Consider the following 16,064-nt stretch of genomic DNA (forward strand, 5'->3'; position numbering starts at 1 on the left):
AAAAAATAATTCTTGGTGGTTTCATGCAAAAAAAATTGTAAGGAATTAATGATAAGGGGGATCGAGGAACATAAACAAATTCGTTTGTAATCAATTTGCATCACCTGCACTACGTGCGATTATCTCTTTATACACATTCTAATCACAATATACATGCTAAAAATACAAATTATTCCTTAGTAAAACCGATACAACACATCCCTTTAAATTTAGCTTCCCCAATCTCCAAATATTAAGCACATTATATCTCCCTTGATTTAGGTCTCAGAATTATGCCCATCAAATCTATCTCCAAGAATCATGCTTTGACTAAGAAAATCAATCCTTGATTTTCTCAGTCATCACCATGAGCGATACTTTTTTATAATTGGTTTTTTCACTCATCATCATGAGCGATATCATCATGAGCGATACTTTTTTATAATTGACTTTTTCAGTCATCGATCATCACAGCGATACTTATACGAAATATACAAAGTATGGATACAACAATAGAAAAAGTACGTACGCACCAACAAAATCTCACTGCTTTTATCAAAAAAACATCTCACTTCGTTAATAAATAGATTTCCAAGTAATTTCATTTTATTACACTTGAGACAACATATCCCCACTAGTTCTCTATGATTAATGGGCACAAAACTTTAAATAAAATGCGGTTGGTGTAACCTAAACGCTTTATCTCATTTCACGTAAGCAGACAGTTTGTATCCAGCTTGGCATTGACTACTGACCACATAGATAGATGGCGGCACAAGAGAACATTTCTTTTCAAAATTTTCATTTTTGAATTTCTGGGTAGAAATTTATATTTTATACACTAAATTAATTAATTATTGCATGTACAACCCTTGTCCCCTAAAGCTTTATATTAACATTTGGACTTCCAGATGTCCAAACAGAATCATATTCATGTTATCTATATCCATTCCATTGGTGTGATGAGAGTGAGAGTGGATGTTACGCGATGTTAAAGAGTTGTAGTTTCCTAATATATCGGTATGTTGTAAAGAGATGTCATGTCTCTCGTAACTGTTGAACATAGATACAGAATAATTCTGTTCGGACATCAGAAAATCTAAGTGTTAATAAAATAATATATAATTAACTTTTCTCCATTTGATTCCTTCATTTTTTTTTAATATAAAAATGTTTTAAGCCACGAGAGGATCTTATTTTGAATTAGACCAGCTAGTCTCACTAAAACGGGAATCTTCCAAGTCGCTCACTTTACGTGCATGGGTAGTTCTCTCTCTCTCTCTCTCTCTCTCTCTATATATATATATATATATATATATATATATAGGCGTGTCTATGACCAAAGTAAATATCATACAAATCCTAGCTAGGTAATAGAAGCATTATATTCTCTCAAAAGATTAGAGGAAATATGACTCCATCTTCTTCTCTTCTATTAGCCATAGCCATCTTCTTGCCACTCCTCATTCATAGATCCGAGGCCGGACTCACCTCTGATTACTACCGTCACACGTGCCCAAATGTAGCGCACATCGTCCGAAGCATTGTTGAGCTAGCTCATACTTCCGACCCTAGGATCTATGCCAGCCTCACTCGCCTCCATTTCCATGATTGTTTTGTTGATGTAAGTCAAACTATATATGCGTTGAGAAAATTAAAAAAAATGTAGAGAGACGAATTAATGTTTCATGTAATTTGATTGTGAATGTGTGTTGTTGTGATTCTTTGTTGTTGCAGGGTTGTGATGGGTCTGTATTGTTGGATGATTCGAAGACCATAAAGAGCGAGAAGGATGCACTTCCGAATAAAAACTCGCTTCGGGGATTTGATGCGGTGGATAATATTAAGAGAGGATTAGAGGCAGAGTGTCCTGGAGTAGTATCTTGTGCTGATATTCTTGCACTTGCAGCTGAGGCATCGGTTAACTTGGTAAGAAGCATCAATGCCCTTCCCAGTTATGTGAGTTAATTTAGGGAGGGGTTAGTCAAGTAGAACTCAAAATTAAAACTCGGATAATTTGTGGGACAATATTTTATAGTGTTAGTCCATTGAAACTAAAACTAGGATAAAATTATATAGTGTTAGTCAACAAGAGCTGGATCGATAAAAAGTTGAACTGAGATAATTATAAAATTTTATCTCATTTTTGTCAAATTTATATAGAAAAGATCGAGAGAGTTCTAGTCTCTCAGATTTCCCCAAGTTTTAAGCTAGAACTACATGGTAAAAAACTAGAACTTTATTTTTTACTTTTTTTATTTTTCATATCTCATTTCTCTGTCATCTTCAAACCACACCATAAAATTAGATCACATCTCTTTTTATCCTTCCCTTCTATTTAATGTAATTTTTTTTTCTTTTTATTAAATATTTGAACTGTATAATTAATTTAAATTTAAAAATTACAAAATCTAAGTTTTATTAAAAATTAATTAAAATTGAGAGATGATGGAATGATGTATGGTAGATCAAAAAAGAAAGAGGAAAAAAGGAAAAACTATTTTTTAATTTATATTACAATAATAATTCCAAAAAATCAAAAAGTTAATCTTATAGTCTATGTAATAGTTCTTCAAGATTAATTAACACTAAAATAATAATAATAAGTTTTGAAATGTATAAACAGCAGTATGATCATCAAAATACATGACTTATATATATGCTTATTGGTTTCTGAAAATTATCCTTAATTATACTAATAACTGTCCCACTAAAATATCATGTTTTAAAATATCACTCCCAATTATCTCATTAAAATATCTCACATTAAAAATTATCTCATAATAAAAATTATTCCACTTCTATCAAAAATGTTCTAGCTGACTAACACCCAAGAGTCTTGAGGAAATCTTGGCAAAATTAATTAAGATTTATTTATAAAATGGCTTTTCTAACTGGTGCTGACTGGCACTTGTAAGGAGATGATAGAGATGAATAGAAATGTATAGCAAGTGGACCTCGCTCCATGGTTTATACTAATTTATCTAATTTTCTCTCATCCATGGACACAACCAATAGGCTTGCACAAAATATTAATTATAAGTGCAGCAAATGATTGCATGAAATATTTGTTACAGATCCTCGTTTGAATTTTTGCATTTACCTTTTATTCTAAGATGTACGTCTTTTGTTGCAAAATCTATTCGATTTGCATTTTCCAATTGCAAGAAATTTATTTTCATTTCAAACCAGTTACTTGTTTTTTTTTTTTAATAATAATCTGGCAAGTTCACCGCTTTTTCCAGCTTGATTGCTCTTGTACAAACAACCCTCCACATTCTCAAGTTTTACTCTTTATTAAACAGGCTCCCTTCGACAGCCTAAGCACCCTCCAGTCCAAGTTCTCCGCAGTGGGCCTCAACAACAAAGACCTCGTCACATTATCCGGTATAACTCAAAAATAAATAAATAAAAAGTCTAATTTTGCATGACTAATTTGGTCAGATGTGCTCATTCACGATGCTGGAATCGGTACACGCCTCTAACGTGGAACACATCTAAGTCGTCCGTTGTGATCTAGATACGTTGATAATCTAAGCTATAGTGGTCTGCATTCTCCACATCAGTAAAAAAACCAGCTAGAAAATATAAAAGGAGCACAACAATTCTTGTTTAATTTATTACTCTAATTTTAAACACACTGTGTATATCACGGTGTATTCACTTAATTGTATATCTTCTAAACTATTTTATTAGCGCTTAAACCTTCTAAATCATATATATATATATATAATAAAAATCATATATAACAGTAAATCATTTTCATATCTAAACTGAGGCCAAAAATGTAATTAATTCATTAGTACTAAACTCCCGAAACCTTCCCGAATTCTACAGGAGCACACACATTCGGCCGAGCACAATGCAAGTTCATAACCAACCGGCTCTACAACTTCACCGGCAACGGGAAACCCGACCCGACCCTAAACCCCGCCTACCTAGCAAAATTGCGACACAACTGCCCTCAACATGGAAACGGCAACACATTGAACGACCTCGACCCAACAACTCCCGATACATTCGACAACAAGTATTATAGCAACCTCAAGGGCATGAAGGGATTATTTCAGAGTGATCAAGAGCTTTTCTCGACTAATGGAGCCCCGACCGCTTCGATAGTGAAGGCGTTTGCTAATAGTCAGAATAGCTTTTTCCGTGATTTTGGAGCGTCGATGGTGAGAATGGGGAACGTTAGCCCGTTGTTGGGGGGTAAAGGGGAGATTAGGAGGAATTGCAGGGTGGTTAATGGGAATTAAGAGGGGAAACTTGGGTGGGTTTTATTGTCGGTTGTGTTCGATTATTTTTTGTATTTTTCTTACAACAGTGTTTATTGGATTTGAATAAAAAGAAATTAAGGAGACAAAATTCTCCGGTTTCCTTTTCAACGTTATTTTGTCTTCCTTATTCGGAGGGACTCGTAAAAAATATTAAAATTGAGTTTTAGGTGTTGAAAGTATGAAAGATTGCTTTATCTTGTGAACGGGCATGTTCGTTAATCGTTACCCAACTCATGTAAAAAGTGGTGCTAATGATTCCTTGAATTTGTAATAATTAGTTTTTTTGGCATGATAGATGCATTTATGTACGAAATTGGCAACAATCTATATGTTCACAAATTATAGCAATGTTTTTTTTTTCCGAACTGAATATGCAATTCTTGTCTAAACCTTCTTGCACAAATAGCAAATAATTGTCGACGCAAGGGACGTATCTTGCAGTCTGGATTTCTGAAAAATAGTCGTCATCAAAATGGTTCCCTGATATCTGCAGTCATAAATACATCCAATACAGTTACCGGGCGATTTCAGAAGTCCCTTTTTGTATGAAGACTAGATTCCGTTTGGAACTTTTAGCTAAAATAAGGGGCTTAAACACTATAGATCTAGCACAAAGAGATAATGTGACAAAAATTAAAAATTACCTAATACACAATATGCCTCTAAATACTTTATACACGATAAGATAACTTCGGTCATCAGAACATGAACATTGAACTATACTCCTTATCATTTGATACTGCTCAGTGGCAAAGTTAAGTACGGCTACTAAACAGCAACCTAACTTCCATTACAGGCACAATGAATACAAGTTAGCAGCAAATCATCAGAATGTAAATCAACAGTAGGGATGTCAATTTTGACCCATACCCATTTACCCACCTGACCCGCCCATCATTTGGCCCGCCCAACACCCACCCATTTAATTAAATGGGTCTAATTGGGCGGGTTCATTTTACATTATTCTAAATGGGCACTAAATGGGCAATGTTTATTCGCCCGTTTGCCCGCCCACCGTATTCCCAAAACCAAAACAAAAGAAACCCGATCCCAAAATTCCCAATCTCCTCTTTCTCCTCTGCCTCGATCCCAATCTCCTCCGCCTCAATCCCGATCCCAATCTCCTCCGCCTCCTCCTCCTCCTCCGCCTGAAGTCACCGCCTCCGCCACCTCAAGTCGCCGCCTCCGCAGTTGGGTCGGAGGTTGATTTTTGTGCGGATCTGGTGCGGTTTGATCCGCAGTTGGGTCTTGTGGAGTTCGCGGTGCCTTCGATTGTGATTGTTGGGTCCTTGGTGGAGTTTGTGGGGGTTTCGTTGCTTTTGATTCAGGTGACCCCAACAAATTAATGTTTGTTGATTTATTTAGAAATTTCTATAGTTTTCAGAATTATATTCAGTAATTCTTAATGATCTATGAATGCTTCCAAATATCAAGAACCTCGGATTAAATCTTCTTCAATAAAGATCCTAGACTTAAGAAATCGTGCTTAATCATTTATTTGGTAACTTTTAGAAATTTTATATTTTAACTTAAATACGTTCAAAAGTGTTTTTATAAATTTAAATTGATGAAAATATGTGCTAGAGACAGAATTTGGCTATGGAAATATTACCTGGGAAAAATGTTAATTTATATGTTTAGATGAAACATATAAATAACTGTTAATTTCAACATTGTGATTGCCTATGGAAATATTCTCCGCCTTCAATAAGAAAAGTTGTGTGGTACTGATTTTATCCACTCGAAACATTTGCAATATTTTGTGCATATTGTGAGTACCATTTCTCATTTTCTCAGCTTAAATTATGTTTTTCGAGTACTGATTTATCATTTTATCCACTCGAAACATCAATATCACCAGCGGGGACATTCTGTGTTTTATTTAAAAGCATTCAAATATCTTCTTTAATTCTGTAAGTTTTCTTCTCACATTCTGAGCATTCATATCCATATGAGTTGTTTCTTCTATGCTACTCCCTTTACTTCCAAAAATTTATTGCATCAGAGGACAAAATACCAGCATTCCTAGTATATTGTTGTGCATTCTGACATTTACTGCTTGAGCAGAGTATGGAAAGGCAAAATTATATGCTTAGACAAAAGTTTTTCCTTGTATGTAGTAATCTTTTGCTTATCGTTTATTTGCTGGGTATTGAATTCTATACTTTCGCTTTGTTTTTCAGATTAACTGAAGATGAAGAATTTAAAAGAGTGGTTTTCCTATGAGCTATTGTCTAAATCATTACTATCTGCAAGGCCTTTCAGCTTCTTTTATGAGGAATCACTGGATGGTGAACTTGGCAACCGAGGTTCGGCCTTATTTTATGCTGTATTAAGTCATATAATCCTTTTGCTGTTAGATTTTCAAACTACTTGAACTGAGTGTCACATGCCTTTTGCTCAAAGTTCAAGCATATTAACAATGCATGCAGGTCTCTTGGCTCTGGTTCCTGTATTTACTATCATGTTTCCTGTTCTCGTAAAACCATAATTTTGTTATATGATTACGTATCTGATAAGTTCTTTGTGTATTTAGCTGATCTTTAGTCCCCTGGTTCCCAAAGATCGCATCTTGCTATCTAGTGTTTCATTATTATGACAATATCATACGTTTGTGACAAAATTAACTAATTCTATGGATGATTGATGCAGGAGAAATATTGAGGTCTCTATGGTGATTTCGGATTCTAACCCTTGCTATGAAGACGCACATATGAGGCTTGCTGCAGTACTTTTAATGTTGCTATTGAGTCCAACTGAGTGTTATGTTTGTTTCCTGGTCTTTTCTTTCTTCTGTCATGATCATGTTCATGCCTGAACATTTGAAAGATGGGAAATAAGTGGACTATGGTTGTGCTACTATTTTGTTTATAGACGAACTTACTACTCTTCTAGTTTATCAAGTAATTAAGTAGATTGTCCTTACTAATCGTGATCGTGTTGCTGATAGTTATGATGGCATTTATATCAAGTTATTGATCTTATAAGGAGTCTTTTGTTGACGATGATACTTGTAATGTCTAGTTTATTTCACCAGTAACATGCAAGTGTGGCATGGTATTTGCCTTGAGCCAAGACAACATCAGACATTGATTAAGGTGTAGTGACCTGAGCTTGAAACATGATAGAATCCTTGTTGTAGATGTGTTTATTCAAGGATAAGAGTTTTGATATAAAGTTGAAAATAGATGGCAAACACTTGTTCACATGGTCAGATAGGAAATTCATTGATTCAGTTGACACTGCTTTATTGCATTACGTTATGTACACATCAAAAACTTTGACGCGATACTTAGTAATTAGCATTTATTTTCTAAATTACAGATGTTAATTTTGTAGACTGTTAATTGGTTTTACAAAGCTCCAATTCGTTAATGCTATTTCCAGTAGATTTTCAATTTTGTTTATGCTGTCGAAGTATACCATTTACATTCACTCTCGTGTTCTTGTGTAATGATTTAAAGTGTGAATACTTTTATGTACTTGTATGTTCAACTAATCCTACAATTAATTAGTATATGAGAAAGCAAAATTTTTGAGCTTTTGCCTCACTTTTACACTACACGTACAAATACCAAGAAGGATTTCCCTTAAATCATGAGATTACAAATATTAAGTTCTTTATATATTAATACAGTTCCCATGGTTCATGAACTTTACTTGGTTAATTGTTTAATTTGATAGTTTGACTTAGCAATCTCATTAATAGTTTATATATGAAATGTTCTTATGACTCATGCCGCGTAACACTTAACTAAGTTGATAAACAGGGTCATTCAACTGCTGCTGCAGCAAATGTTCGAAAATTGAACAATTAACCAAGTAAAGTTTCATGATTTTTAGTTGCATTTGGAGCTGAAGTTGCTGTTGTTGCTGATGCAATTCTTGTTGCTGCTACAGCTGTTGAAGATGATGTTGCTCCTCTAACTGAAGTTTCAAAAATTGCTCCAACTCTGGCATATACTGGTTAACTGACTGTTGATGCTGCAGAGAACCTTGAATTTGTTCAATAAATGGCACAGACGAATTCTGACGAGAAAGCAAGCGCTGCTGCTGAAGCTGTTGTTGCTGTTGTTGCTGTTGTTGTTGCTGCTGCTGAAGTTGCTGAAGCTGCTGCTGCCGAAGCAGTTGTTGTTGCTGCTGCTGCTGCTGAAGCTGTGATTTTGGTTGATTTTGGTTGATTCTGTAATATGTTTATACTGTTTCCTTGCGTTGTGATTATTGTCAGTCGCAGCATTGTCAATTTGGGGGCTAAGATTTACTTTCTCGTAAAATCCCTCCCTTTTGATCTTTGTTTCATGGTCTTTTCTTTCTTCTGTCATGATCCTGTTTATGCCTGAACATTTGAAAGATGGGAAATAAGTAGACTATGGTTGTGCTACTATTTTGTTTATAGACGAACTTACTACTCTTCTAGTTTATCAAGTAATTAAGTAGATTGTCCTTACTAATCGTGATCGTGTTGCTGATAGTTATGATGGCGTTTATATCAAGTTATTGATCTTATACAGATCCTTGCATACCTTGTGTTTTCTATCTTAATTCATTTAAATATACTCGCAATTTTGTTGTTATTGATCTTTTGGTTTTTGGTTTGGAAATTTGAGGTTAATTTTGCAAATGTGTGAGGTCTATACTTTTATCCAGGCTTGTAAATGGTTCAATCATGAATTTGTCTGTATTTGTTTATCTTTGTTTATGTTCCTATCTTTGTTAGTATTTTATCAAAAGCCCCAACAAGTTTGCAAAAAGCTCCCAAAAAGTTTACAAAAAACCCACAATAGTTTACAAAAAAAAACCCTAAAAGTTTACAAAAAACACCCCAAAAGTATTATACATATATATGTACTATAGTTAAATGGGCAAATGGGCGACCCGTTTATTAAATGGGCGGGCAAAAACCCGCCCATTTAAATAATGTTAAATGGGCCTTAAATGGGTAAATGGGCAAAACATGCCCGCCCATTTATGGCCCGCCCATTTAAACCCATACCCACCCATTTAACATCTCTAATCAACAGACTCAAATTAGCTGCTTTGTCCAACACAAGTTAGCAGCAAATCATCAGAATGTAACTCAACAGGCTCAAATTAGCTGCTTTGTCCAGTCATATGTTCGCATTTTTGTGGCCTAAGAACCGTTGGGACATGATCCTGGCATCTAATATTGAGGTGAACATAAGAAGGCAATATTCCATCTTTTACATCCAGAATCATCTTCCAGGGGTAGCTTCATTTCTACCTATAAGCTCAATCTGTGTGGGTAACAGAAGGGAGAGTCTCTGTTTGTACCGTTCTATCCTTAAATGCCGTTCTTTATTTAACCTGTGAAAACAAGGCAAACATAAGATTGACAGAACATTTATAGATCGCTTAGCCGCGTGTTAGACAAGTCACAAACAGATCTTCTGATCTTCTAAAAAGAAACATGTTAATGCATACGTATCTAATTAAACAACAAAAATTCACTGGGAGAGCAAAAAATGAGTGAATAAAGGGACCAAGTGGATTGAGGGAACAAAGATGATAGGATAAGCAGAAGAACAAGGGCAGCAGTGATCAAGGGGGAGAACGTTGGTCACCATTGGGTCATGTTAACAAAGGGGGGATCATTAAAACAGGAACGACTGAGAAAAAACAGCTGATTAGGAATGCATTACACAATGAATATACAGCTGACTAGGAATGCATTAAACACACAACTTGGATATAAAGCACAGATACTTCTATTATCAGACCCCGCCATTGTTTCAATACTTTTTATAATGCGATGGCACTTTATGTTATGTTGTGCCCATATTGGCATGTCCGTGTTGTACTTAGGATGACCCTTCGGATCCTAATCATAAATCTACACATAAAAGATAAGACTGTTTTGGTACAAGGAAGTTCACGAGAATGAAACTGGGACTAATATCTATAGTTGTAAGTTGTAACAGTCATACACAAAAAAATTACTGGAAAAGTGAAGGCAGAGAATGCTAAGAAACAGACCATGTTGGTCTCTGTCTCTCAATGATCTCAATGCCCTTATCATGTACAACTCAAGACAAGCTCACAGGCCTATTTTGCGTGTTCTGGCATAATATGGTACCCATAAAAAATTAAATAAAATAAGATAATAATAAAGAAAGATACTAAAGGTAGAGATTTGGAAAGAATTGATAGTCTCATAGTCAATGCAGCAATAGCAAATCTCAAGATTGGTCAACTGCAGATCAAGTTGGAACACTAAATCTACAGGTATCAGTCACCATGAGCATCCTAAAAGGGGATCAGGCTAGTGATGAGTAAACCTTTAAAATGAGAAGATTAACATCTACATAAAGAAGATGATTTCAGACATCCAGTACGGAAGAATTACAGGGAACTTTCCCAATGGTATTCAAAGATGTATGCTTCGCTTGGAAACCATTGGAGGCAGATGTTAAATGGATGATGTCTGCAACAAAATTTTATAATCAGCATAAATTTGATTCCTTAGGTAGGACCTAAAACATCATGATAAGAGTTTATTATTGGATGGGTTCTGATCATGTTGAAGAACAAGGAAGCCCAAGAGGGAGGTCTTAAGAGATTCTTTAAACTTCAAAGGTAACACTTTCGTAGGCATTTCACTTGACTATAGAGCAAAATGAACTGAGCTGTCAGGATACATATATACATCCGCAGTAAGAGCACAATAATGTGCTTATATAGTGTAGTAGCTGTCTTAAGCATTATACAATTGGACTGTTATAAAAAATACTCAAAATTTTCATAATGTGAGGTACCACACAACAGGATCCAGAAAACTTACCGTGCCCGAACCTTTTTCGCATGTTTTATGTGACCTTTTAACAAGTCCTGTGCAGATAATTGCTCAATTGGACCTAAATCCTGCACACATATTTATACATCATAACTTGCTAAATCAATCTATACATGAAATAACTTATCTCTACTTAGCAAACTAATGGTAGCCATAGAAGTTCGCTGGAAATCCATAGAAGACTGTACAGCTATAAATGCTTTGCACCTTTGTCTAATAAGGACAACTATAAGGAACTAGCTTGCAAGCATGCAAAATTGATTGCCAAGGAAGCAGAAGTTTCGTCAGTGACTTTGGATCAGAAATAATGGATTCTTGCTGCAGGCAACTTAAATAAAACAATGGTTTTGGATTACAAGTAATGTGTTTCTTGCATCAACAATTAAAATAAAAAAAAATAATCAACATTAATAAGAACTGGTTAAACTTAACAATGTTTCAATGTGTTTAATTAATGAAGCTTAAATCAGGTGTCCATGAAATATTGTATATGTAGTAGTTGATGTGTTGGTAATATACAGGTAAAGATGGTATTAGAATTAATGAGCCAGCTAATATTAAAAAAGTGTGCAAATATGGGTATTTGGCTTATTGGCTAAAGACCAAACAATTGATATTTTGAAAGTTCTCACTTGATCTCAGAAATTGAATTTGCCCGCAACTCCTAAACATCACAATCAAGTAAAATAAAAACTATAAGCTAGAAGCACATTTACTATTCTCTGAGATGTCTAACCAGCAGCAAACTCTAAAAGAATATATGCACATCATTTTGAATGCAAACCATTGGCATAAGCAAGAAAGCAAATAAAATTATCATTTCATACAACCAAAGAACAGGGAAAACAAGATGTTATCCTCACACTGACCTCATCTTTATCAGACTTGTCATTTCCATTGCTATCTTCACTTGTGTTTGCTTGCATATTAACCAGAGCTGCTGGTAAGGGTTTTGGGAGAATCCTCAAACTATCCCCAAAAGTTGACTGCATAGAGACAAGTTAAGTAAAAACTATCAACAAAATGCCAGGAAAGAAATAGGAGATTCTAATTAAGAAACAATCAAAGATATCACTTTTGAAATCTAGTTGACATAATTGAGAAACTAGTACAAAGAAAGACTTATAATGAACTCATCCAATTCAAGTGAACCCAATCAAAAAGAAATAATGTCATCAATCCATTTTCTGTGGCTTAAATAGATATGACTAGAAAGTTGGACTGTAGCAGTAACATGAAAATATGGTTTGCCTTTAATGACATTGGAATAGGAGGTTTGCAATTTTGGCATGTCCAGACCAGAAGTATGCCTGAAATAGGTAAGAGATTACAGATGCTTCTATTCACTGATTTCTTCTCATGTTCCCCCAGACACATTCACATGGGTTGAATGTGGTCCCCCCAATTGAATGAGTGGATGGGAATGAGACACCTCACTACCAAGCACAAAATTTGTGCTTGGTACCAAGTATACCCATTTTTCTCATATATATATATATATAGCAATAATCAGCATTTCAATTTGTAGCTCATTATCAGTCTTTAACACATATGTATAATGTCAGAATAAATATTCAAGATAAGAAGGCACAAAAATGTCCTGTGACCTATCCCCTATGAAAATCAAAACATGCTAAAAAAACATGATTCCATATACATGAAGGAAACCATTCAAAAAGACTGAGACAATACATAATATAAAAAGAGGCTCAGACTAGATCATATTCCGAAACAATAACATCAAGGAAAAAAACTTGTTGGCATCTGGACATAATATGCGTTTACCTGACTTACTTGAGGCGGACCATTGCGGACCCAAGATCGGCAAAGAGCATACAGAGAGCCTGAAGTGCCTTCTGATAGTCTAACCTTCAATGAAGAAATGATATTACTGCATTAATAAAGCCCAAGCTATGTGAAGTGTAAGCAGTCTCAAAACGGTTGTCAAAGAATAAAGTGCTTAGTCAAATGCAAATTTTGTTTTTGCATAAGTAAAGGACAGAGGAAATATTATTTCTTTTTTTAAAAAGAATATACAGGGTTTTAATAGTTATCCCAAATTATTTCTCTTAACTGAGACCATGCATCATTCTCCTATAAAACTACTGATAACATTTTGATTATTATCAAACTATAACTGTCAAAAGGAAAAAACACATAATTTATCAAACTCTATGAAAAAAGGAAATCATGAATGGTCGTAGAACATACTATGTTTATTTATAGTAGCAGAGAAATATGTGTAAGAAAGTTGAGCCTCGACGCAACAGTATATTCACAGTTCAAGTTGCACACTAGTCTCTTTGTTAAAAAAAAGGATAAAGCTGAGTACAAATGACCATTTACAGACACAATAACAGGAGCCTTGTGCAGTGGCCTGGCCTTTAGAGTGATATACATTGGCTGCTACTTCAGTTTCAGCATTCAATTCTAAATTTACCAAGAACCATTATAAATTTACAATATAATGTGCAAAATGGACTCACATCGTAACACATAAAACAATGTCACAAATAAAATTTGTAAAACAACTAAGGCCCCGTTTGGCAAAGGGTTAAGGAAGAGGGGCTAAAGAGAAGGATTAATGTACTACTTAGCCCATTCGATAATCTAAAAAACTAAATTATTAACCCGTTAAATAAGTTTTATTTTAGCCCTTGTGATCAGTTTTAGTGTTTGGGAATAACAATGATTTTGACTATTTTTTTTATAATTAGAAGGGTTAACTCGTAATCCTTCTAAATAGGAGTATTAGTAAACCCCTCATTTTGAGGAGTTAACTCATTTTAATCCCTCTAGAGGGGTTAGCTTAACCCTTCTATATTTTTTATGTTTGGCAAATTATGGAGGGTTAACTCACTTTAACCCTTGTATAGATTTTTTGTGTTTGGCGGCTTAAGAAGGGGTTAAGTCTCCTTAACCCCTCACTTAACCCTTTGCCAAACGGTACCTAAGGGTGTAAACCATTAACAATAATGTACTTACTTTTCGGTCATGGATCACCACAATACTATCTTCACTACTATTCTCCCTGCATCATTAAGAAGATAAATTTAGATTTGTTTGCTTCAAATCAAAGCAACCCAAACCATCACAAATGTCCAAGCTACCTGTCATTAGAGTTGTTCTCAGGGACAGAAGGTATGGCTGCAAATGGCCCGACCTACAAACATTAGTAAGCAAAAAAGGAATGTTAGATAAACATGTGCAGAAGAACTTTTCTACATAGAAAACAACAACGGCAACTCAAAACATTCCAGTTCTAATTTTGAGTTCATGTTGATCCCTGCAGGATTTCAGAGTACATAGATCTTGTGTTTTTAGATTTTGATTTTAAATTGATTTACTAAAGTATGAATGAGTTATCCAAAGATCTCAAGCATATACTACCAATAAGATAAACAGTGTACATATTGCTAATATAATCTATGTATTTGTAGGATTTAGTTGAGTTAAATACTACTTAAACTTCATGACTTTTCTGTTGTATTGTGGGGAGTATTCCCCGTCAATCTAAGTTTCTGCTGTCTCCGACTCTCCGAATATATTATGTTCAAGTTTTTGATTAACTCTAGATTGGATCTCTTATCAACTTCTTGACAGATTAGAAAAACAACACAGCACGATCTATCAATCAGTTACAGTAATTGAGATTGGAATCAGTAATCTCACTTTTTCTACTCTACTCATAGATTATATAAAACAATCACAATCATCATCTGCATCCTCTCCCAATTCTAGCAGGACCTACGATTAATAATTCACATATACAAGTATTAATAGGACAAATCACAATAAGCGCATTATAAGATTGTATCATGTGATGTCATCAACAATTCCCAGTGATCATCACACATATCATCCTCACATCAAAAAGGAAACAACTTTTACTAAAAGAAAAGCACCAATTAGATCTAATCAATCCCAACTTCAGCAAAGACCTTAAACATATACAAAAAAATTTACCTTCGACGGAGCAGCAGTCCTAGGGGCCCCACCGTTCCCTATTTGCTGCCTCGGCACCACAAACTGGTGCTGCTGCGGGATCGACGGTCGCATCGTGTGCGGGCCCAGAAGTCGGCGAGCTGCAGCTGCTGCACGTTGCACGCGCCGCGAATCACCGGCTCCAGGATGACGGCTAGCAAACATAAAGCTCCCATGGGCCTGAGCGGTGGGCGCATGGCAATCCGCTGCCGGCCGACTGTTGGAAACATACCCAGCGAGGCATTCGACACCGCCACCACCCGGTCTGCCGCGATGGCGCGCGCGCGGGTTAAAACCCTAGCGCGTCCCACCGAGGGTAGAGAGGGGCGGTCCGAGGACCACCCGGTGAGGGTTGATGGGCGGCGAGGAAGAGAGAGGGGGGTTGGGAGAGCGCAGGAAGGGGCTCTTTGAGGGTGAGCGGGCCGGGGGAGGAGGGTAAGGGGGGCGGTGAGCGGGATCCGAAGAGCTGGAGAAAGGCGGTGCGCCATTTTTGGGGGGGGGGGAGATTTGGGGCTTTTTTTTTCAAATTGGTTGCTTCTGTCGAATTGTGTTTGTTGGGGTTTTGTATTGGACTGCGGTCTTCGCTCTTGGGCCAGGAAGCAGGTGACCAAGGTGGACACGTGTCGGTGATTGTTCGGTTGATCTCGCTCGAATGGAGTAATTCTTTTTTGGGGTTTATGAGTTTATCATAGATACCACTGATACTTTCATATTTGCAACATTACCCTCTAAATCTTGGTATTTGAGAAAGTGCCCCCTAATTATCTCCCATTGACTTTTTCTACACTTTTCACTTACCAATTTTAGTTTTTAAACGGAAATTGTTGCAAACCTATTGGAAATTATCAGTATACTTTTTCTACACCTTGCTTAAAACCAAATATGCTAGTTTTGAGGGATAATTTTGCAAATATAAATATTTGAAGGATAAATTTACAAATATTAAAGATGTGAGGGGTATATACCCAAAAAACCCTTCCATTTTGGGGAAGATAAATTTTCTAGAAATTATT

At 35.7% G+C, this 16,064-nt stretch overlaps 2 protein-coding genes and 2 long non-coding RNA genes across 5 annotated transcripts; 3 read left to right on the plus strand and 1 right to left on the minus strand.

The window, feature by feature from the left end:
- On the plus strand, positions 1,365-4,309 carry LOC109834842 (peroxidase 15-like). Its single transcript, XM_020402859.1, has 4 exons — positions 1,365-1,603; positions 1,717-1,908; positions 3,285-3,366; positions 3,817-4,309. Exons 1-4 carry the CDS (start codon positions 1,391-1,393, stop codon positions 4,233-4,235), a joined length of 906 nt encoding a protein of 301 aa, XP_020258448.1. The 5' UTR covers positions 1,365-1,390; the 3' UTR covers positions 4,236-4,309.
- Positions 5,280-7,185, plus strand: LOC109833564. The gene is made up of 3 exons (XR_002245249.1): positions 5,280-5,584; positions 6,440-6,565; positions 6,909-7,185. It is a non-coding gene; the product is annotated as an uncharacterized LOC109833564 (long non-coding RNA).
- LOC109833565 lies at positions 7,248-8,708 on the plus strand. Its single transcript, XR_002245250.1, has 2 exons — positions 7,248-8,078; positions 8,157-8,708. It is a non-coding gene; the product is annotated as an uncharacterized LOC109833565 (long non-coding RNA).
- LOC109833563 lies at positions 9,257-15,174 on the minus strand. Of its 2 annotated transcripts, none has more exons than XM_020401283.1 (7): positions 15,034-15,174; positions 14,178-14,230; positions 14,053-14,098; positions 12,862-12,936; positions 11,937-12,053; positions 11,056-11,135; positions 9,257-9,581 (listed from the first exon to the last, which is right to left on the minus strand). In XM_020401283.1, the coding sequence occupies exons 1-7, from the start codon at positions 15,124-15,126 to the stop codon at positions 9,470-9,472; spliced, it is 576 nt and encodes a 191-aa protein (XP_020256872.1). In that variant the 5' UTR covers positions 15,127-15,174; the 3' UTR covers positions 9,257-9,469. The 2 variants fall into 2 exon arrangements, with proteins under 2 accessions (XP_020256872.1, XP_020256871.1); XM_020401282.1 differs by having other exon boundaries at positions 12,853-12,936.

This window comes from Asparagus officinalis, chromosome 3 (assembly GCF_001876935.1).
Source record: "Asparagus officinalis chromosome 3, Aspof.V1, whole genome shotgun sequence".
Lineage (NCBI taxonomy): Eukaryota > Viridiplantae > Streptophyta > Magnoliopsida > Asparagales > Asparagaceae > Asparagus > Asparagus officinalis.